Source organism: Eleutherodactylus coqui, chromosome 2 (assembly GCF_035609145.1).
Source record: "Eleutherodactylus coqui strain aEleCoq1 chromosome 2, aEleCoq1.hap1, whole genome shotgun sequence".
NCBI lineage: Eukaryota > Metazoa > Chordata > Amphibia > Anura > Eleutherodactylidae > Eleutherodactylus > Eleutherodactylus coqui.
The window spans coordinates 163,611,677-163,634,364 of record NC_089838.1 but is presented as its reverse complement, the minus strand read 5'-3'; the positions used below and the strand labels follow the sequence as shown (position 1 = coordinate 163,634,364).

Below are 22,688 nucleotides of genomic sequence, written 5' to 3'. Positions count from 1 at the left end.
ACAGGGCGCTTATAGCGACATTTTTGGCTGGCATCGGTTTTGGGTCATTTTCTTTCTTTTGTATGTATTGTTGTTTTATTCTGGAATTTTGTTTTACTTATGTATGTAATTATGTTTTTTTTACTATCTATGTCCCCCATGACATCATATAAGAACCTTTGGTGGACATTTTTTTTTTTTTTTGACACTTTTCTACTGTAGCTGGGGCATCCGTAGGAGCCCCAGTTACAGAGGAAAGCAACCACTGTAGTGACATTAGTCACTGGCAGAGCTGGGCAGGGTCTACTATGACCATCCAGCTCTGCTGTAGCAGGGAACCTTGGCGGTCACATGTTGTTGCCTTTTGTTCGGTGCCTCTGAATGTTAGCAAGAATGTTTTAAATATCTTGAAAATGGTGAAGACCTGAAGCATAATCGCTATAATTTGGGTTTCATTTACATAAAACCTCAAAACCCCTTCGACAATGTATAATGCACACAGCAACTTGAAAATTTGCATAGGAGAACTCCAAATCAGATAATTAAGAGCCCTAGTATATTACAGAAAACTAGTATGTCTATTTTGCCAATAATGGAAATTGAGTCAGTGTTGCAGTTTGAATGCATAGTCCATCTTGACAATCCCTACTCTAAATAAGGACCTGTAGGCGTCTAGCTGATCATTGCGGGTTTGGAAGTTGACATTCCCCCACAATCTACTAAGAATTGCAGAGGAAGTGGCTAGTCACTGCACATTTCACCCTTAGCAGTTGTGGTATTACAAATAATTGAGCACTATGTAAGACATGGTCACGCTGAGTAATCCAGCTCTGGCAAATAGAGTCGAGTCCTGAACCTGTGGCCTAAGAGGCAAATGGACAGGAGTGGTCCTAATGTATGAGAAGGTACCCACCCCTTCCCCCCAGAAACAGCACTTCTATTGTCAGTAAATTAGGTATTTGACATGAAAACGATTAGTGCACATAGACAATTAACATGGTTCACCTTGCTTTCAACTCTAGCTCCTCTTCCAACGCCTTTAACCTTTTCTCACGATCACGTAGCTCCCGAGCATAGCTGAAGTCATCATCAGCCTCCTCCTGTTTAGCCGCAAGTCGTCTCTGTGTTCAAAATTGAAAAGCTACAATAAAGCTACAGATTGTAATTGTATTCTCACTAAGTTTTACTTTATGCAGTACTTCATAAAGTAATACCAGAGGTAGCAAGTGAAACCTCACTGATTACAAACATGCTTACCTGTTACAGAGGACTGGATCCCTAAATCACTTCTAGACTGTGGTACATCAAGCATTACTCAAGTAGCACTCCCTTACTCTAAATGGTACCTCTTTATCTTTCTCATATTGTTCCTTCAGCTTCAGAAACAGTTCCCGCTTTCTTGCATCTGAAGACAATCTCTCTGTCAGCCGTTGATCTGAAGGAAAAAAAAAAAAAAAAGAAATTAAGAAATCAAGTAAAGAAAACTTGACACTGATCGGCCACAAGAAATAATCCAACCTTTAAAACCTTCTAAGAGTTTTTCTGATGTTTCACGAGCCTGAATAATTAAGTCCTGTTTGGCAATTTCAGTCTGCAATTCCTAAAATACAGCATAAAAAACTATGATGCAGATGCTTTTATAGAGACACATCAAATCACAATAGATCAGAAACAGCAAAATGTACAAAGACACTCAAACTATAATGACTGCAATTAGGTTCCAGTAGTTTGTTTTTTTTATCATTCATTCTGTCAAGATCTAACGGAAGAGAACCACACAGAAAATTCTAGGCTGGCTACCATTGTGAATATGACGACAAACTTTAGAATGGCAGGGGTGAAATCCGCAGAAGAATAAAACATACTATTGACCTTAAAAATTGGCAGCATGCCCTCAGATAGGGCTTTCTAAATACTATTTACATGTTTTAGGAAAAACCTACTTATTCGCCTTAGGCCTCCTGCAGACGGCCGGGTCGGATCTTGCAGCGGGATGCGAGCTGTGCCCCTGCAGTGACCTGGCGCTCACCTCCTCCCGTTGTCTCGCTCTACGCCGGCTGTCGCACATCCGCACATCTGCAGACCAGAGCCGGCGCGTAACCAGTGATGTTTCTGTGCGAGCCTCCGCGGCTGTCTACATAGGATTGCATTATCTAATGCAATCCTATGACAGCGGGCACGGGCGGAAATTCTGCAGGAAATCCCACCGCGGAATATCCACCCGTCTGCATTTGGCCTTACGATAAAGATTTTCACATGTGCTACTGTGAACCAAATGCTATCATTAAGTATTATTTTTGCATTTACCAAGGGCTATCCACAGGATACTTATCTCAGATTTCAAGAGTCATAAAAGTACATCTAAAGATATATTATCTATATCTCTCCAAGGAAAGCAAAGCAGTAATTTGCATTGAATTTGGTATTATTACCTTCTCCTCTTTGCTGATGCTGCTTTGCCGTGCAATTCTATCCATTCTGGCCATATAGACGGCACAGTCTTTTCTGATTTCCTTCAGTTCTTCCAAGGAGAATGTAACAGATATTCGAGGTATGGGGATATCAGACCAGCAAATGTAATGCTAGAAAAAATAAGCATGTAGGCGATTGCTTCACTCTGTTTGCCTTCTAAATATGCAGTATGGTCTAAATATACAGTTTATCTACATCGAAAACAAAAGGCCAATCCAATTATAGGCATTGGTACCCACCTTCGGGCAGCACAGTTTCAACAAATTTATAGTTTTTCCACAAACATATATTTCATTAGCTAGATGCTTCAGAAAGACTGGCACACAATCTTCCACATCTTTTGAGATCAAAACGTATCCATGAGTCCAGTATCGTTTATCTACAAGAAAGAGGACAAGCAAATAAGGAAAAAATGCTTAACCGAAAACAAGATTTTACATGCAGATGTATAATACTATATACCTCTAAACCCAAGGAAGTCTTCATTCACCTGGATCATGAATTCCTTACAAGCATCTTTTAGGACACCGGTGTAGACCCAGTCATAGATAAATCTGGAAAAGTCCACAAATTTGTATTTTATCACACCTGGCATCTTAAAGATGGTATTATGTAACAAGTCAACATGGCTTTCTAAAGGCCCATTTACACGCAACGATAATTGTTCAAAGGATAGGTTTTGAGCGATTGTTTTGCATAAACTACTAATGGACACTAATGTCCATAAGCTGCTTATCATCTTCATTTGCATGTAAATGAGCATTCAGGACCTATATGCAAGGAACAGCAGGTAGTCCGTTTTCTACATACAGCTCCTTTGTTCTGCCATGGGGCTGCAAGCTGATTACAATGTAATCAGCGCTACCGTGGAAAATACAGCACCATGGACAGCAAACACAGAATGCAGTCTGGGTTATCATCTCTCCGTCTGAAAGATGGATTTTATGCTCACTTAAAAATCATCGTTCAGCTGAAGAGTGAAAGATGGGAGCATTTTCACACAACGATTATTGCTCAAACTATGGCTTTTGAGCGATGATCGTTGCGTGTAAATGGCCCTTAAGTAACTCAAATACACAGGGCATAGCGAGCTCCTTTGTCTAGCTAGCTATGCGTTGTTGTGCAGCGTTTTTTCATATCAACCATGCAAATATCACAGCTAGAGATAATCACATGATGGCGCACAATATCCACAAAAGGAGTTATGGGAAAATGGACAAGAAATGAAAAAGAAGCAAGCTTAGAAACCCCACACATTCCTATAAATATTGTAGGTAGGAAGATTACATCAACGTAACCCCAACAGTTAACTTGCACAATATTGCTGAGTTCGCTCGGGCAGCCTGTTTACATAGGCAGATACATCACTGGTTCGTTAAAACGTGAAATCGTTCAGACATTCGCTGTATAAGTGACTGAGAGCGATGGAACGATCAGTATTTAAACCTAACGATTAGTGAATGAGCCCACAATGATTTCATGCCTGCATAAAATGAAAGATGAATGAACGCCAAATGATTTGTTTGTTTTTCCATCATCGGCTGCGTTTACACTGAACGATTACCATTGATTTTCGCTCGTTTCAATTATTTTTTTCAGTGATAATTGTTCCACGTAAAAGGGCCCTTACCCAGCAGAAATGCCAACTATACATAGGTACGAAGGGCCTCAAAACAATGACGCCATAGGCTTGGGAAGCTCCTTACCTTGTGTATGGTTCACAACTGGATTTTAACAGTGATAACAGGACAGGGTAATTTTCATTACTGCTGTTTTCAAGAGCTTCTTTATAAAGGTATGACAGCAATTTAACTCCCTGGGTATAAAAAAAGTAAAAAATAGGTGTGTACTACATATTTCCATCCAGGAACATTTTTATGGTTAAACTGAATTTGTATTGGAAGACGATAAGAGTAAAATTCAATGATAAATATACCAGGCAACACAGGGCTCCAAAATAATAACAAGATCATCACATGGGCGTCTCTGGCACCCAAGTCAAAAAATGAGAGGGCCAAATCATATTTCTGGTTGTCAAATACAATATCAACATTAACACATGCAATATAAAAGCGTCCTCGTTTCCATGGAGCCGACTAATTTTCGCCGTCTAATGGCCAAATTAGCCGCGCTTGCGCAGTCCGGGTCTTCTTCTTATCTCAATGGGGCTCCGTGTAGCTCCGCCCCGTCACGTGCCGATTCCAGCCAATCAGGAGGCTGGAATCGGCAATGGACCGCACAGAAGCCCTGCGGTCCACCGAGGGTGAAGATCCCGGCGGCCATCTTCAGCAGGTAAGTAAGAAGTCACCGGAGCGCGGGGATTCAGGTAAGCACTCTCCGGTGTTCTTTTTTAACACCTGCATCGGGGTTGTCTCGCGCTGAACGTGGGGGGGGGGGGGGGGTGTTGAAAAAAAAAACCCCGTTTCAGCGCGGGACAACCCCTTTAAGTCTCCAAGTCTCAAAATTTGATGGGAAGAATCAATGCAACTCTATGACGTCCTATACCAACAAGACAGAATTTAAGATTTGTCAAATGGCGTCTACTGGAAATGGAGAGTTCGTGTGTGGGGGGGGAAGGCTCTGAAACTATCACATTTTTAATTATTATGCGTTGTCTTCACAGATATCAAGAACAGTAGTCCAAGACCCTCTAATTGTAGAAGAAATCCAGCTGAATGGACAATGTCTGTGCAGTCTGCCCCTATTACTGTGCAAATGACATGAGCACTAAAGCAACAAATGATGGCTCTTTCCCTACATACTTCTATAAAAGTAGCACATGGGAATTGTTTCATGGCACCCAGCAATAACCTATACAGGTTAGAAGTGTCAAACAACCCATAGCTAACGAATGTATTGTTTATTAAGAATATCTGTAGAAATACCAACATAAAGCATGAGTCAATTAGTAAGTTCAAACCACTTAAGTAGGTGACTCACTGTGGGAAAAGAAGAGCTGCTCCCCCTAGTGGCTCCAGGGCCCAGTGCTCCTGTGCAGCAAAGTTCAGCTAAATACCTGTGAAGATATAGAACACGCAATGAAAAGTGCATATAAAATTTCAAGAACCACCAAAAGTTCCTCTATAACCCCTTAATGACACGGCCCTTCCCCCCCCCCATTTTCGTTTTTCCTCCCCCCTTTTAAAAAATTGTAACTCCTTTATTTATCCATCGACGTTGCTGTATGAGGGCTTGTTTGTTTTGGGGGATGAGTTGTATTTTTTAATACCGCAAAACATCATGGGTGTCAGCTTAAAAAATCCTTCATTTAATATAAAGGCAATATGTATGTTGCCTTTATATTATATTGAGGATTTTTTAACCCTTTCCAATCCACTGCCTGACATCTGAAGACATTATAATTTAAGGCTGTACAGCTCTGATGTGGGAAGACGTCCATCGAGGTTGTCTTACTGTATATTGCCAGCCTTTCTGCTGTTGGAGCCTATCCAACGTGTCACCTCATGCAGTACTGGCTTTAGCCAGCGTACAGCGTCGTTGTATAATGGCAGAAAAAGAGTAAGCCCCCTAGGAAAGCAGGATAAAAATTGGATTGGAAAGGGTTAAACTGACACTCACGTTTTGCGGTTAAAATTGTATGCCACAATTCCACTGTCATCAAACTTAATGCTGTTCTCTGGACCCGGACTACTGAACACAAGGTGGAGACGTGTCTTCCCCGACTTCTACAGAGGAGGCTCATCACCCATACGGGCTCCTCTGTGCAAATAAGCGCCTCTCCATCAATTATTATTTCTACTGAGTAAATGCACAGGAGCGCCGGGGTTATTCACACATTTTTCTATCAGATCCTTTAGGTTCTGTAAGTTGCAAGATGGGGTCTCCATGAATCTGACTAGTTTTTCACCACATTCCACGGTTGCTCGATTGGATTAAGATCTAGGGAATTTAAAGACCAGGTCATCACCTTGAACTCTTTGTGATGTTCCTGAACTATTTTTACAGTGTGGCTGGGCACACTGCCTTTAAATGAACACTGTTGCCACAAAGGTGTGCATTTGGTCTGCAGCAGGTGGTTCGTGTCAATGTAACATCCACATAAATTGTCAGGACTCAGGGTTTCCCAGTCGAACATTACTCAGAGAATCACACTGCCACTTTTGGCTTCCCTCCTTCCCATAAGTGCACCCCGATGCTATTTCCTGCCAAGTTAAGTCACACCACACATCCAGCTATCAACTTGATATAAAAGAACCATGATACATCAGATCAGGCCATCTTTTGTTGCTCCTTGATCCAGGTTAGATGTGCCCACTATAAGTACTTTTAGCAGTGGACAGGGGTCAATATGGGCACTCTGATGAGTCTGCAGCTACACAGCGCCAAACTGATGCCCTGTGTGTCTGGACAACTTTTTGTCATACACATCATTAACTTTTTCAGCTATTTGTGCTACTTTGTGATTGGAGCAGACAGGCTATCCTTTCCTTCTTATGCCCATCAATTAACCTTGAGCATACAGTGGGGGAAAAAAGTATTTAGTCAGATACCAATTGTATAAGTTCTCCCACTTAAAAAGATGAGAGAGGCCTGTAATTGACATCATAGGTAGACCTCAACTATGAGAGACAACATGAGAAAACACATCCAGAAAATCACATTGTCTGATTTTTAACGAATTTATTTGCAAATTATGGTGGAAAATAAGTATTTGGTCACCTACAAACAAGCAAGATTTCTGGGTCTCTCAGACCTGTAACTTCTTCTTTAAGAGGCTCCTCTGTCCTCCACTCATTACCTGTAGTAATGGCACCTGTTTGACCTTGTTATCAGTATAAAAGACAGCTGTCCAAAACCTCAAGCAGTCACACTCCAAACTCCACTATGGTGAAGACCAAAGAGTTGTCGAAGGACACCAGAAACAAAATTGTAGCCCTGCACCAGACTGGGAAGACTGAATCTGCAATAGGCAAGCAACTTGGTGTGAAGAAGTCAACTGTGGAAGCAATAATTAGAAAATGGAAGAGATACAAGACCACTGATAATCTCCCTCGATCTGGAGCTCCACGCAAGATCTCACCCTGTGGGGTCAAAATGATCACAAGAACGGTGAGCAAAAATCCCAGAACCACACGGGGGACCCTAGTGAATGACCTGCAGAGAGCTGGGACCAACGTAACAAAGGCTAGAATCAGTAACACACTACGCCGCCAGGGACTCAGATCCTACAGTGCCAGACATGTTCCCCTGCTTAAGCCAGTACATGTCGGGGGCCGACTGAAGTTTGCTAGAGAGCATTTGGATGATCCAGAAGAGTATTGGGAGACTGTCATGTGGTCAGATGAAACCAAAGGAGAACTGTTTGGCAGAAACACAACTCGTCGTGTATAGAGTAGAAAGAATGCTGAGTTGCATCCAAAGAACATCATACCTACTGCGAAGCATGGGGGTGGCAACATCATGCTTTGGGGCTGTTTCTCTGCAAAGGGACCAGGACGACTGATCCCTATACATGAAAGAATGAATGGGGCCATGTATTGTGAGATTTTGAGTGCAAACCTCCTTCCATCTGCAAGGGCACTGAAGATGAAACGTGGCTGGGTCTTTCAGCATGACAATGATCCCAAGCTCACCGCCAGGGCAACGAAGGAGTGGCTTCGTAAGAAGCATTTCAAGGTCCTGGAGCGGCCTAGCCAGTCTCCAGATCTCAACCCTATAGAAAACCTTTGGAGGGAGTTGAAAGTCCGTATTGCTCAGCGACAGCCCCAAAACATCACTGCTCTTGAGGAGATCTGCATGGAGGAACGGGCCAACATACCAGCAACTGTGTGTGCCAACCTTCTAAGGACTTACAGAAAACATTTGACCTCTGTCATTGCCAATAAAGGATTTATAACAAATCGTGAAATGAACTTTTTTTATTGACCAAATACTTATTTTCCATCATAATTTGCAAATAAATTCGTTAAAAATCAGACAATGTGATTTTCTGGATGTGTTTTCTCATGTTGTCTCTCATAGTTGAGGTCTACCTATGATGTCAATTACAGGCCTCTCTTATGTTTTTAAGTGGGAGAACTTGTACAATTGGTATCTGACTAAATACTTTTTTTCCCCACTGTACATGACCCAGCCACCGGTTCACCAGTTGTCCTTGCTTGCAGCACTTTTGATACTAACCAATACAGATCAGGAACACCACTCGAAAGACTTCTTGTTTTGGAGATGCTCCAACCCAGTTGTGTAGCCATCACAATTTAACTCTTGTCAAAGTTGCTCAAATCCTTACATTTACCCATTTGTTCTGCTTTCCCAGATCCTTACGTTTACCCATTTGTCCTGCTTCCCCAGATCCTTACGTTTACCCATTTGTTCTGCTACCCCAGATCCTTACGTTTACCCATTTGTTCTGCTTCTGACACTTCAACTAAGGCTGCCTGTCCATGGCCGAGGCGGAATATCAGGGGGAGAACTCACAGGTCCGCAAGGTGAGCCTATCTAATAGGATCACCGTGAAAATTGCGGATAATCGCAGCATGCCGCGATTTGAGTCCCATGAGCGGAGAATCACTATGATTCTCCGTTGTGGACGTCGGGCTGCGCTTTCCATAGTTAGCCTATGGAAAGTGTGCAATGTGAGGTCCACGGGCGATTTATCGCAGTAGATCTCGCAATGAAAACTTGCCCGCAGATAGGCATCCTAACTGTTTATCTGCTGCCTATGATATCCCACACCTTGACAGGTGCCGTTGTCATGAGAAAATCAATGTTCTTCATCTGTCAGTAGTTTTAATATTATGGCTGACCGAAATTATTTCCTCCAGGCATGTATGCTTGTCCTCGGTCAGCCCTGCTCCACCTCCCCCTTCCCCCCTTCTTTCTCTTTTCCACTCTACATTCATAATTGACGTTTGTTTTTTTGACTATCTAATGTTCCTCTATTTTTTAGATCGAAATTGAAAATATGAAATATGAGGGTGCTCTCCGATAATTACCTTAATTGGCGTCCTAGTTTCCTGAAAAGGAAGCTGATGGTAAGAAGAGATAGTGTACTGGGAGTTGATAAAACACATGCCCGGTAATATTGAAGGTATTTCCTAAGGCCACTTTTAAATGCCTGCAAATAGATACACATATACAACTTACTTCTACATGTTTATTCACATACACGGGAATAACCAAATAACCTGAAAATAAAGGAGACTTGAAATAAAAAGTCAAATGCTTTATAATTCAATGTGTAAGCTTTAGCTTTAAAATCCCCCCCCCCCCTTCCCCCATTATACATATATATAATAACTGTGGCCAGAATAACCCATCACCATATTACCTGGAACACAAGGCCTTTACTTTGTGAGGAATCAAGTGCACTCTGCAGAGAGAAATTGCTCAGTCTTGTGTAGTAAGTGCCATAGTCTCCCACTTGTGCCAACAGGTTGCCTATGTTTTCAGGGGACGTCCCAGAGACATAGATGCCCTGCTTAACCACGAAGGTGTGATTAGGCTGCAAACAAAGAAAACACGGTGTGACGAGTTGTGTTTCAGTCAAAACCAAATGCAGGAATATTGCAGTTTATGTTTTTCCAGCGACATAGCCATATGAGAGCTTGTTTTTTTCTGTTACCTTGTATGTTTTAATGGTACTATTTAATATATCATATAATGTACTAGAAAACTTAAAAAAAAATGTCTTAATAGGGCAGAATAGAGAAAAACAAAAACTGCGTGCTTTTTTTGGGGGGGGGTGAATGGTGGTTATTGCATACACTGCAAGTTTAAGTGTAACTGTGTACTATAAAAACTTTTAATTGCTGGGGTTCGTCTACTGAGACTTTGACTGACTGCTAAAACAAGTGCTGCCACTGCTCAAGTCTATGGGTCCATTTTAAGCTGGGGAACAGTTATCGGTGGGGGTCAGCAACTAGGCCTCTGCGATCAAAACTTGACATGTCCCTATTACTTTTCAGATGCTTTTTTAGAAAGCGCAGCTACACTTTAAAAATTACATGTTCACTTTATTTCTGCAGTGCAATATAATAATGTAGATACCAAATTTGTAAAGTTTTCTAATATTTTTTTTCTATACGTTTTGTTATGTTTGAAGGGGCTGTGTGAGGTCTTTTTGTGGGATGAGCTGTAGCTTCTATTGGTACCATTTTGGGTATACTCTCATTCAAAAAATTAAACAAAAAAATCAAGCCCCTAGAAGGAGTTGTTTTGCATGCAGTTACATGTCAGGCAGATATGTAAATGATTAAAGTTGTGGCGTGCTTAGATGAACAGTCTTGTCACCAGAGGACCTAAAAGTGGTCTAACCCTTGGCCTATAAAGAGACTCTCAGAGGCTACCTACATAGTAAGTATGTTAGGCTGGAAGAAGACAATGTCCATCTAGTTCAGCCTGTTCCCACCCCCCTCGCCCCCCTGTTGATCCAGAGGAAGGCAAAAGAAAACCCCAATGAGGCAGAAGCCAATTTAGCCCATTTGGGGGAGGGGGAATCCCTCCTGACTCCATAATGGCAGGCAGAATAATCCCTGGATCAATGTTTAAAGTTCCTACCTGACTTCAAGATACGGATCAACAACCCCGTTGGTTATTTAACGTCTATATCCTGTAATATCATAGCACTCTAAAAAGAAGTCTAGTCCCCTCTTAAACTCCTCTATCGATTTTGCCATCACCACGTCCTCAGGCAGAGTGTAGTGACCTCTTCTTTAACTTTTGTAGAGCTTGTTGACGACTATACGCCTCTACGATGTAATCAAAAGAAATATTGTCTAGTTAAAGTTTGGGAGGAGGTGCATTATTGGAACGCGAGAAGCTGGATAGTCACCGAGAAATTGCAAGCCAACTGGGCCATTCTGACCAGCGTTAGGTGTTGGTACCAGTGGATGCGAGGGCATGCACACAAAGCGACTGCGCTCAGGACGCCCTCAACAAACCACCAGTAGAGAGAATCGTCTGATCGTCCAACAAGCACAAGCAGCTCAGATAGTTTTTTTTGTCCGCCATCCAGAGACAGGTGTCCAATTTTACAGGTCCCTGTGTCTGTTGGAACTTTTTTAAGGCGCTTTGGTGAAGGACATTTGATCTCACGGTGCCCATTACATGTACTGCCTTTGACAGCCACCATCACCTCTGTTTGCAGTGGTATCGTGAACAACTGAACTGCTATGGAGTGGAACCGGGTTGTCTTCAGCGATGAATTCAAGTTTAGTTTGGGAGCAGACGACGGCCATGTTCATGTCTGGAGACCTAGTGGTGAGCGTCTCAATCCTGCATTTGTTGCAGAGGGGCATACTGCCCCCACTGCTGGTGTGATGGTCTGGGGAGCCATTGTATAGGTCAGTCGGTCACCACTAGTAGTGGTAGGAGGGACAAAGACACCTCAGTGATATGCACAGGACATCCTGCAGCCACATGTGTTCCCTTCATGGCAGGGCTCCCAAGAGGCCTTTTCTAGCAGGATAATGCTCGGCTGGTCACAAAGGGTGTCACCGGAATATCCCTACAACATTGTCACACTTCCGTGGTTGCCCAGTCACCAGATTTATTGCCAGTAGAACATGTATGGGACCATCGGGGATGCCAACTTCGACAGCCCATGACTTTGCATGATCTACAGGCTTAGTTACTATATGGAACGATATGCTGCATGATACCATACGGAACCTGTATGCCTCCATGCCTGCATGTATCACACTTTACAGCCCAGCTAAAGGTGACCCAACAGGGCAATAGAGCCTCCATGCCCGCCCGTATCACATCTTGTACCTAAGCTAGAGGTGGTACAACAGGATTGCTTTTCAGTCAATTTTTTCTTCAAGACATAGCAACCAAAAGGGTTGCAATTCTGACAGCATTCATCATACGGGATATGTAGTGTGTTAGGTTTAGATTTCTTTACACTAAAAATGGGAAAGTTTTTTTTACACTTAATTCTTTGGTAATAAAAAAATCTAATATTTTCTTCTTTTAAAGTCCGACCTGGGAACTTCAACTTATGATGGTCTTTTAAAGCAGTCTATGAAGTGATGCCACAGGCAAGGATACATAGGTTCGAATTCATGGCAGATGCGAGAGCTTTCACTAGCCCATAAACTGCCATGACAGCCCATAATCTCATTGTGGGAGACCGCTTGTGGACAAACTGACCCTCTTCACTCTGTAAAGCTGCTTAACAGCGGTGATCAGATATGACTGAAGGTTAAGGCCAATACTGGTGTAATCTCCAATCCCATCCGCTACACTCATATGTCAGCCGTATTTCTATGGCGATTGTCCCTTCGTGGGTGCCAGCTGAGGCGTTTCCATGGTGTATGACTGGGGTTTGCAAGTCCCATTCACTAGCATTGTACAGTAGTTTGGGAAGGATTCTGCACCGAAAATCCACAAACATCTGCAACAAGCATAGCACAGAGAGGCTTAAACTGGCTTAAACCTTTCCAATCCACTGTCTGACGTCTTCCTACATTCTGATTGAAGCTTGTACAGCTCCAATGTCAGAAGACGTCCGACAGGGTATTCTTGCTATCTATTGCCAGCCATTCTGCTGTCGCAGCCTCTCTGGCGCGCGCACACACTGGCTTTAGCCAGCAGATGGCACCACTGTATAACAGCAAAAAGAGAAAGCCTTTTAGGAAGCCCTGAATCCAAAATTGGATTGGAAAGGGTTTAGTAGTGTTAACTAACTCATAGAAACACGGATTTACCTGGTTGAAAGAAAATGTTGTAGATACAACTCCAATGAGAACATTGAGGACATCCTTCACCAGCTCCGACTCCTTCAGCATTACATGTGCTGGGGATGGCAGAATTGTATTACTAAGGATTTGTAGATTTCCCTCAAAAATCTTATACATCTTGTCAAAAGCTTCTCGGCCTGCCTCGGTGAGGTAGGGATCCTCTCTTTTACCTGGAGGACTACAGCAGAAATGGCATTATCAATCTATTATAATATTGTGTATCACTTATTACACCATTGGCAAGATAAAAGGCTAAACCCACAGCTTGAAAGTAGGATTTAATATACTGAAGAATTACCAACACAGCTTCTCGAATTCAGCTATACAAAAAAGAAGCCAAAATAGAGTATATTTTGCAATTCATAAAATATATACAATTATAGGATCAGAAACTCTCTTAATTAAAATTATTTCCAGGATGACACTACTGCTAGCTTACCCCAATATTGGCGGGGGTCTGACACCCCACTGATGAGCTGTTCTCCAGAGCTGCTATGTACCGGAAACACAGAAGTTCGTAAACTCTGCAGAGCCCAAATTGGTACCGCACACGTCTCCCATTCACTGGGATGGGACTGAGCCCCAGTAGCACGTCATGCCGCTGCACAAGGCTGTGTGTTTCTGGTACATAGCTCATCAGCGGGGGTGTCGGACCCCACCAATGTGCTACTGACCACCTTTCCAGAGGATAGGTCATCGATCATTTAATTTTGGAAAACCTTTTAAAATACCTAGAGGCTATTCTGTAGTTAACACAGACTGATGTATAATGTGCCATTCATCTCATGGACTACAGAGGGAGCAGTAGAAAATCTTGAAATCTAAAGGATGCTACTGAATTGCAAATGATTTCAGATACTTAAGACAAAAATATGATCAACTGTACAAAAAAAATTGTGACTTACAATCCTATTCTTTCCCAACAGCGCCGTTTACTTGGCCCGTACGTAAGGATTGCCTCCCACAGATCAATATCAGGTGTCACGTTTGGTTCGGACTGAGAATCAGGAGTCATATTTGATGCGGACTGGAAGCCTTCATCTTCAGATTGATCAATACTCTGTGGGACCTGCAGGCAAAAACGCCGAGACGCCTCAGAGTAAATACATCAAGAAGCACACATTACACTGCAGGTGTACACAGTCTGCTGGGACCCACATCAATAACTAATGAGGAGCCGCAAGATACAAGCAGAAGCTGCAGCAAGTTTTTTTTAACCCCTTGATGACTGGCCTATTTTGTGCCATAATGACCAAGCTATTTTCTGGGGGGTTTTTTCAATGACCTACTGAAAGCCATGTACTACTTTTACAAAATTCAGAGACTTCTTTAACCCCTTAGAGACATGGCCCCCTTTTTCCCCCCACTTTCGTTTTTTCCCTGTCCCTTTTAAAAAATTATCGACGTTGATGTCTGTGGGCTTGTTTTTTACGGGACGAGTTATATTTTTCAATGGCACTATTTATTTATCATATAATGTACTAAAAAACTTTTTAAAAATTCTAAGTGTAGTGAAGAAAAAAAAATGAAATCCCGCCATCTTTGAGCGAGTTTTGTTTCTACGGCATACACTGCAACAAAAATGACCTGATAACTTTATTCTATGGGTCAGTAGTATTAATGCATTATCAAATTTATATAGTTTTGTTTTTTAGCTGTACAACTTTTACTTTTTTTCAAAGATATTTAATTTTTTTTAACTTAATTTCGGTCACCATGTTCTGACTGCCGTACCTCTTTTACTTTTCTGTCGACATAGTTTTGCGATGGCCCACTTGGTGTGGGATGTTCTGTAGTTTCCATTCTGAAGTACATACGACTTTTTAATCGCTTTTTATTACATTTTTTTCGTTGAGACGGGGTGACCAAAGAAAGTGCAATTCTGGCGATTTATTTTTTCTAATGACATTCACTGTAATTAATGCATAACTTGGATAGATCAGACTTTTACAGACGCCGCGATACCGAATATGTATTTTGTTTAATTATTTAGATTCTTATATGATAAATACGGCAAAAGGTTTTTTTTACATTTTTACTACTTTTTATTTCTTTGAATAATTAATAAAACTTTCTTAAACTTATATTTACTCTTTATTTTAGTACCCAGGAGGAACAAGAACTTGCGATGCTTTGATTATACCGTGATCTGACAGGCATGGCTTGATAAGCATTCTACTATGACAGCCCTGGGGCTTTTCAGAAGGCCTCCAGCTGCCATGACACCCGCACAGCAACCCACGATCTCAATCACAGGGAGGAAAGTGGTGGTGGTGGGGGGGCAAACGGGACTCTGGAACATTGGTCAGGGGATTTAAATGCCGTTCAGAATTAATAACGGCATTTGAAGGGTTAATAGATCTGATAATCAGCGCGGCTTATTGGTGCTGTTGTGGGCGGGTGCCAGCTGAAAGAAACAGGTAGCAACCGCAACGTGTGGAGCCAGATTTCCCCCGCAATCTCTCTTCATACATACCCCAAAGCTGCAGGATGTAACTGTATGTCCTCTAGCGTTAAGGAGTTAAAGAAAAAAATGTAATTTGCTTCACTGCATTCCAAAACCAACACTGCTTTTATTTTTCCACCAATGGAGATATGTCAGGTCTTGTTTTTGCAGGAAGAGATTTCGGTTTTTATTGATACCATTTTGGGATACGTTTTTTGTTTTGTTTTTTTTTTAAAAAGGGTTTTGGATGGAATTTTTTTAAATCTTTTAAAACACTGCATTTTTTTAAAGATTAAACTTTAACTTTTTTCACACAGTTTTGTACACCCTGAAGGGGAATTGAAGCTGCCAACGTTCGATCGCTAGCATAATACACTGCATTACTTCTGTAATGCAGTAAACAATGCACATGACATCAGCCTACTAAAACTCTGCAGGATGCACAGTCTCATAGGCGGAGTAACACGGTAGAGAATGAGGGCTTTGTCAGGCCTACAGCTACCGTGAGAGCCCATCAGCACCTCCTCCCCCTATGACCCACTTACAGGCTGCGGTCACGATTGATCACGGCATGAAAGGATTAAATGGTTTCTCTGCTCCCGACTGTTAAAAAGTTGCAACCCAGCTGTAAATAGACAGCCAAGTACCCGACCTGTTTCTGCTAGATTGCAGGAGCTTTAAACCTGTCCAGAACCAAGCACCATAGATTTATGGTGCCTTGTCACAAATGGGTTAATGTTAGCCCACCCATTACCAACCTAGCCATATCTCTACAACCGACCTAGAGGTGCTTCTACAGTGAACAATTATTGTTCAGATTGCCGCGATCCAGCGAAAATTTGAACAATTATCGTTCAGTATAAATGCACATAGCGACTGAACGACGGATGAGAACTCATTACCTTCTGATTCATCTTTCAGTTTCTGCATGCAGAAAACTGAATGATGCATTGTTCCATGTAAACAGGCAGTCATTCACTTATAAATGGACTGCCTGCTTACTGTGAATGCAGGATGGTGGACAGAATAATCCCCAGCCAGCTCCACCTCCATTCATTCAGTGATGCTCATCCCCGTGGAAAAGCACAGGAACGGTTACTGCTGGGACAACCTGTCGGGCATCTGTTGCCGAACAGATCGTCTCAATTAAAATCACCCCAAGTTGTAACCTCTGAACAACATTATATTTTCTGAGTTCCCACACCCAGTGACAGATGTTACGTCCTTGGATTCATCTGAATAAAAGTTCACAAAGTAAACCGTTTCCACTAAATGGAACCATACAATATAGATTATTAATAGGGTCATGTGCATAAACCATAAGATGGCAGGGGAAGCTGTGATGGAATCCAGCTACACAGACTGGACCAACCCCAACATGGAAACCTCTACTAAGGGAGAGCTGACGTGATGGAAAAGTCTAATTTCAAACCATATCTGTTTTTGTCTGGATGCTGAAAAAAAATACAGTGTTAGCAAATGTATCTATTCTGCTCCTTGTTTTTAGCGATGGACATATTAATGATACACATCTAAAAGACATACTTTTATGGCCAACCCAGACAGGTCAGCATTGTCCGGTACTGGAGGTAGATCCAATTTAATATCCATATCACTAGTTCGAGTGTGAACGAGGGCTCCAAAGAGCGATACACGAGTTTCTTTCTCAAACTTGTCACCACTGGAAAAGTTCTGGGAGAAAAGTCCCATGGCTGGAAGCCCGGTGCCGGGAGCGGCCTCCATGATTTGCAGAGTGCTGCTGATAGTGTTGCTTATGTCGCACTCCTGATATGCCAAGAATGTCCCGATGTCAGCTTCAAATACGCTCACATCATAATAGTCGTAGCCTTGATACTGCGGCTTTCTATCCACATATTTGTTATTTCTGAAGAGGTCTCGTTTTGGTGGCAGGACTTGTGGTGGCCCTGTGCCTGCAAGATCTACTAACAGCTCCAGTACCGCACACAAATCTGTGAAGTGTTCACCGCTAAACGTTTCCACTTGTTCCAGCAGCTCCTCTAGACGCTCTGCCTCTGAATTCATGCCACCCATACGCAAATCAAAGGACAGCATTAGCATTTTGTTTTTCACTGGCAATTTAGTGGTTTTTGATTGCAGCTTACAAGCATCTTCTTGGTACAAGTGGATGAAGAGAGCGTCATAGGCCAATCTCTTGAAACGTTTTTTGGTTCTCTTCTTGCTTTGGCTTCTAATTCCAACACCAGCTTTCCATGGAAATCCTGTCAAGTGTGATTCGCACAGGTCCCCGAAAAGCTGAGTGATGCTACTCATCCTGAAGGCTACACAGTTCGCTCTCAGGAACAGGCTTTACTAAGCTTCACGTCGGGCCGTATGAAGAGCGACACCTGAAACACAATGCAGAACAAGCTAGAGATTACTCAATTATCACAGGTAAAACAAAAAATGTATATGGGGTAATATACCCCTCAGTGTAACTTCTGGCAATATAGGAGGTCATAGGAAACTATAAAGCTGCAGGCCATGTATATTTCCCCCGGTCACAGTCGCCTTCCATCATGAAGGGCCCGTGTCCACAGTCGCCTTCTATCATGAAGGGCTCGTGTCCACAGTCATATGATCATTGTGAAACATTTTTACTCCAAAAGTGGATGAAAGCATAGCGTTTCATAGACCCATAGGCTATAGTGGGTTAAACGTAGGCACACAACGGACACATTTGACTACATTTAAGCAAGCAAACGTTTACATGCATTTTTTTTGTGGGATCAAAAAGTATAGCCTGCCACACTTCTATGTCTTACAAAAAAAAGGAGGTAAAAACTATTTTTTTTTTGCATTGCACTCAATGGAAACCATATGGGTTTGTGTTTACATCCGTTTCTCTGAACTCCCAGCACACACGCGGTCACAAAAGACTCACAGCGTTAACACTTTAATGGCATTTAAGATTAAAGGAAAACGTATACATTTCTATGATCAAAAGCAGATCAAAATGTATTAAAACGTACATCGACATATAATTGAAAAATGTAAACATATGTTAAAATACATACGGTTTACTCTTTTTCATGTACGATTCTCGCATCTATTACATGCATGTGACCCTACCAGTATGGATGGGCCCTTAGAACAGATTGCCTTCCCCCCCACATTGATTTCAACGTATTGTTCAAGGTATTGTTCCCTGATATATTATACACAGTTATTAGATCGCCCCTCAGCAGTGTTATTTCTGTAACTATACAGATAATGGGAGAGATCTCTGTACTGTCCCCTCATATATTTATACATAGTTATTAGCGCGCCCCTTTGTTACAGTCCTGGGTATAAATAGATGATGGGAGAGATCTCTGTATTGTCCCCTCATATATTTATACATAGTTATTAGAGCGCCTCCTTGTCACAGTCCTGAGTATAAATAGATGATGGGAGAGATTTCAGTATTATCCCCTCATATATTTATACAGTTATTAGAGCGCCTCCTTGTCCCAGTCCTGGGTATAAACAGATGATGGGAGAGATCTCTGTACTGTCCCTTGATATATTATACACAGTTATTAGATCGCCCTTCAGCAGTGTTATTTCTGTAACTATACAGATGATGGGAGAGATCTCTGTACTGTCCCCTCATATATTTATACATAGTTATTAGCGCGCCCCTTTGTTACAGTCCTGGGTATAAATAGATGATGGGAGAGATCTCTGTATTGTCCCCTCATATATTTATACATAGTTATTAGAGCGCCTCCTTGTCACAGTCCTGAGTATAAATAGATGATGGGAGAGATTTCAGTATTATCCCCTCATATATTTATACAGTTATTAGAGCGCCTCCTTGTCACAGTCCTGGGTATAAACAGATGATGGGAGAGATCTCTGTACTGTCCCTTGATATATTATACACAGTTATTAGATCACCCTTCAGCAGTGTTATTTCTGTAACTATACAGATGATGGGAGAAATCTCTGTACTGTCCCCTCATATATTTATACATAGTTATTAGAGCGCCCCCTTGTCACAGTCCTGAGTATAAATAGATGATGGGAGAGATTTCAGTATTATCGCCTCATATATTTATACATAGTTATTAGAGTGCCCCCTTGTTACAGTCCTGGGTATAAATAGATGATGGGAGAGATCTCTGTACTGTCCCCTCATATATTATACAAACTTATTAGATCGCCCCCCTGTTACAGTCCTGGGTATAAATAGATGATGGGAGAGATCTCTGTACTGTCCCCTCATATATTTATACATAGTTATTAGCGCGCCCCCTTGTTACAGTCCTGGGTATAAATAGATGATGGGAGAGATCTCTGTATTGTCCCCTCATATATTTATACATAGTTATTAGCGCGCCCCCATGTTACAGTCCTGGGTATAAATAGATGATGGGAGAGCTCTCTGTACTGTCCCCTCATATATTATACAAACTTATTAGATCGCCCCCCTGTTACAGTCCTGGGTATAAATAGATGATGGGAGAGATCTCTGTACTGTCCCCTCATATATTATACATAGTTATTAGAGCGCCTCCTTGTCACAGCCCTGGGTATAAACAGATGATGGGAGAGATCTCTGTACTGTCCCTTGATATATTATACACAGTTATTAGATCGCCCTTCAGCAGCGTTATTTCTGTAACTATACAGATGATGGGAGAGATCTCTGTACTGTCCCCTTATATATTTATACATAGTTATTAGAGCGCCATTTGTGACAGTCCTGGGTATAAATAGATGATGGGAGAGATCTCTGTACTGTCCCTTCATATATTATACATAGTTATTAGAGCACCCCCTTGTTACAGTCCTGGGTATAAATAGATGATGGGAGAGCTCTCTGTACTGTCCCCTCATATATTTATACATAGTTATTAGCGCGCCCCCTTGTTACAGTCCTGGGTATAAATAGATGATGGGAGAGCTCTCTGTACTGTCCCCTCATATTATACAAACGTATTAGATCGCCCCCCTGTTACAGTCCTGGGTATAAATAGATGTTGGGAGAACTCTCTGTACTGTCCCCTCATATATTATACAAACTTATTAGATCGCCCCCTTGTTACAGTCCTGGGTATAAATAGATGATGGGAGAGATCTCTATACTGTCCCCTCATATATTATACATAGTTATTAGAGCGCCCCCTTGTCACAGTCCTGGGTATAAATAGATGATGGGAGAGATCTCTGTATTGTCCCCTCATATATTTATACATAGTTATTAGCGCGCCCCCTTGTTACAGTCTTGGGTATAAATAGATGATGGGAGAGATCTCTGTACTGTCCCCTCATATACAAACTTATTAGATCGCCCCCTTCTTACAGTCCTGGGTATAAATAGATGATGGGAGAGATCTCTGTACTGTCCCCTCATATATTATACATAGTTATTAGATCGCCCCCTTGTTACAGTCCTGGATATAAATAGATGATGGGAGAGATCTCTGTACTGTCCCCTCATATATTATACATAGTTATTAGAGCGCCCCCTTGTTACAGTCCTGGATATAAATAGATGATGGGAGAGATCTCTGTATTATCCCCTCATATATTTATTAGAGTTAAGCGAGTATACTCGCTAAGGCACATTGCTCGAGCGAGTAGTGCCTTAGTCAAGTATCTCCCCACTCGTCTCTAAAAATTCGGGGGCCGGTGACAGGTGAGTTGCGGGGGAGGGGGGGGGGGGTAGAGGGAGAAAGATCTCCCCTCCGTTCTTCCCCGCTCTTCCGCGCCCCCGAATCTTTAGAGACGAACAGGGAGATACTCGGCTAAGGCACTACTCGCTCGAGTAATGTGCCTCAGCGAGTATACTCGTTCATCTCTAATATTTATACAAAGTTATTAGAGCGCCCCCTTGTCACTGTCCTGGGTATAAATAGATGATAGGAGAGATCTCTGTACTGTCCCGATAGATTATACAGTTATTAGATCGCCCCTCAGCAGTGTTATTTCTGTAACTATACAGATGATGGCAGAGATCTTTGTACTGTCCCCTCATATATTTATACATAGTTATTAGAGCGCCCCCTTGTTACAGTCCTGGGTATAAATAGATGATGGGAGAGATCTCTGTACTGTCCCCTCATATATTTATACATAGTTATTAGAGCGCCCCCTTGTCATAGTCCTGAGTATAAATAGATGATGGCAGAGATCTCTGTACTGTCCCCTGATATATCTATACATAGTTATTAGTTCGCCCCTCAGCCGTCTTATTTCTATAACTAAACGATTGTGGCAGCGATCTCTGTATTGGTCCTGATAGAGAAATGTTAGTCACACATAACAGATACGGATGGGAACATCTGTTTTTTTATTTCTAGGATTGACTTCAATGGGAAAAAGACAGATTTGTTTAAAATTCATTTTACTTCAGTTGCTCTTTTCCAAAACTGGAAGAGATTAGCAGAAAGCCGTAACGGAGCCCAACAGTAGATGTGAGAGCGGCCCGACCGCACGAGCAGGGGCCAGTATAGTATTAGCTCTACTTCACGTCTCATGAGAACACACGAGGTAAGGTGAGCGAAGCTCCGGCCACTTGTCCCTGATGCTGGAGGACCGGGGACTGAGCACCACTACTACTACGCAGCGCAATGCAGTGTATATGAGGGCAGTACAGAGATACTACTGTAAGGAGCCCAGCAGACAGCCGCGGGCTCAGCACATAGCCATGTACAGAACGCACCCCATCCGCCGCCTCTCACCCGCACACACAGCCGCCATCCCCGCTTCCACAGCTTGAGCCGCCGCGCTCCATTACATTCTACTTCCGGTGCTGCGGGCTACTTCCGGGAGCAGCCGCGGGTTGCTTGGTAACGCCCGCTAGTTGTTTATGGGTGGACCTGCAGACGTCAGTGGGGTCACGTGACATTTTCAAGTCACATGACTGCAGCCGAGCGGCTCTCAGCGTAGTGCAGCCAGAGCTCTGCAGGCTCAGCAGCTGTAGGGAGTATTTAAGTGTGTGTGTGTGGAGGGGCTATATGTGAGGCATATTGGGGGCTGTTTGATGCCAGCAGGGGGCACAGGGTGGGTTTGTGGAGGATGAATTGAAAAGGACATGGGGGGCAGTGGGATGCTTGTAGAGGGCACATGCTGTTTCT

At 42.5% G+C, this 22,688-nt stretch overlaps 1 protein-coding gene across 3 annotated transcripts in view; it reads right to left on the bottom strand.

Annotated features, from left to right (window-relative positions):
* TUBGCP6 (tubulin gamma complex component 6) overlaps nt 1–22,371 on the bottom strand; it is a 46,189-nt gene extending 23,818 nt beyond the window's left edge. For 2 of the 3 annotated variants that reach the window (XM_066591872.1, XM_066591874.1), the window contains exons 1-14: nt 22,293–22,371; nt 17,149–17,969; nt 14,063–14,226; nt 13,125–13,335; nt 9,743–9,916; nt 9,408–9,529; nt 5,392–5,467; nt 4,158–4,267; nt 2,914–3,005; nt 2,691–2,830; nt 2,412–2,561; nt 1,498–1,579; nt 1,326–1,414; nt 985–1,100 (exon numbers count right to left, since the gene is read on the bottom strand). In XM_066591872.1, the coding sequence (XP_066447969.1) occupies nt 985–1,100; nt 1,326–1,414; nt 1,498–1,579; nt 2,412–2,561; nt 2,691–2,830; nt 2,914–3,005; nt 4,158–4,267; nt 5,392–5,467; nt 9,408–9,529; nt 9,743–9,916; nt 13,125–13,335; nt 14,063–14,226; nt 17,149–17,895 (2,273 nt within the window). In that variant the 5' untranslated portion in view covers nt 17,896–17,969; nt 22,293–22,371. Of the gene's footprint in view, nt 1–984; nt 1,101–1,325; nt 1,415–1,497; nt 1,580–2,411; nt 2,562–2,690; nt 2,831–2,913; nt 3,006–4,157; nt 4,268–5,391; nt 5,468–9,407; nt 9,530–9,742; nt 9,917–13,124; nt 13,336–14,062; nt 14,227–17,148; nt 17,970–22,273 lie in introns of all 3 variants that reach the window. The other variant, XM_066591873.1, reaches the window with a different exon arrangement.
* Nucleotides 22,372–22,688: the final 317 nt, after the last annotated feature.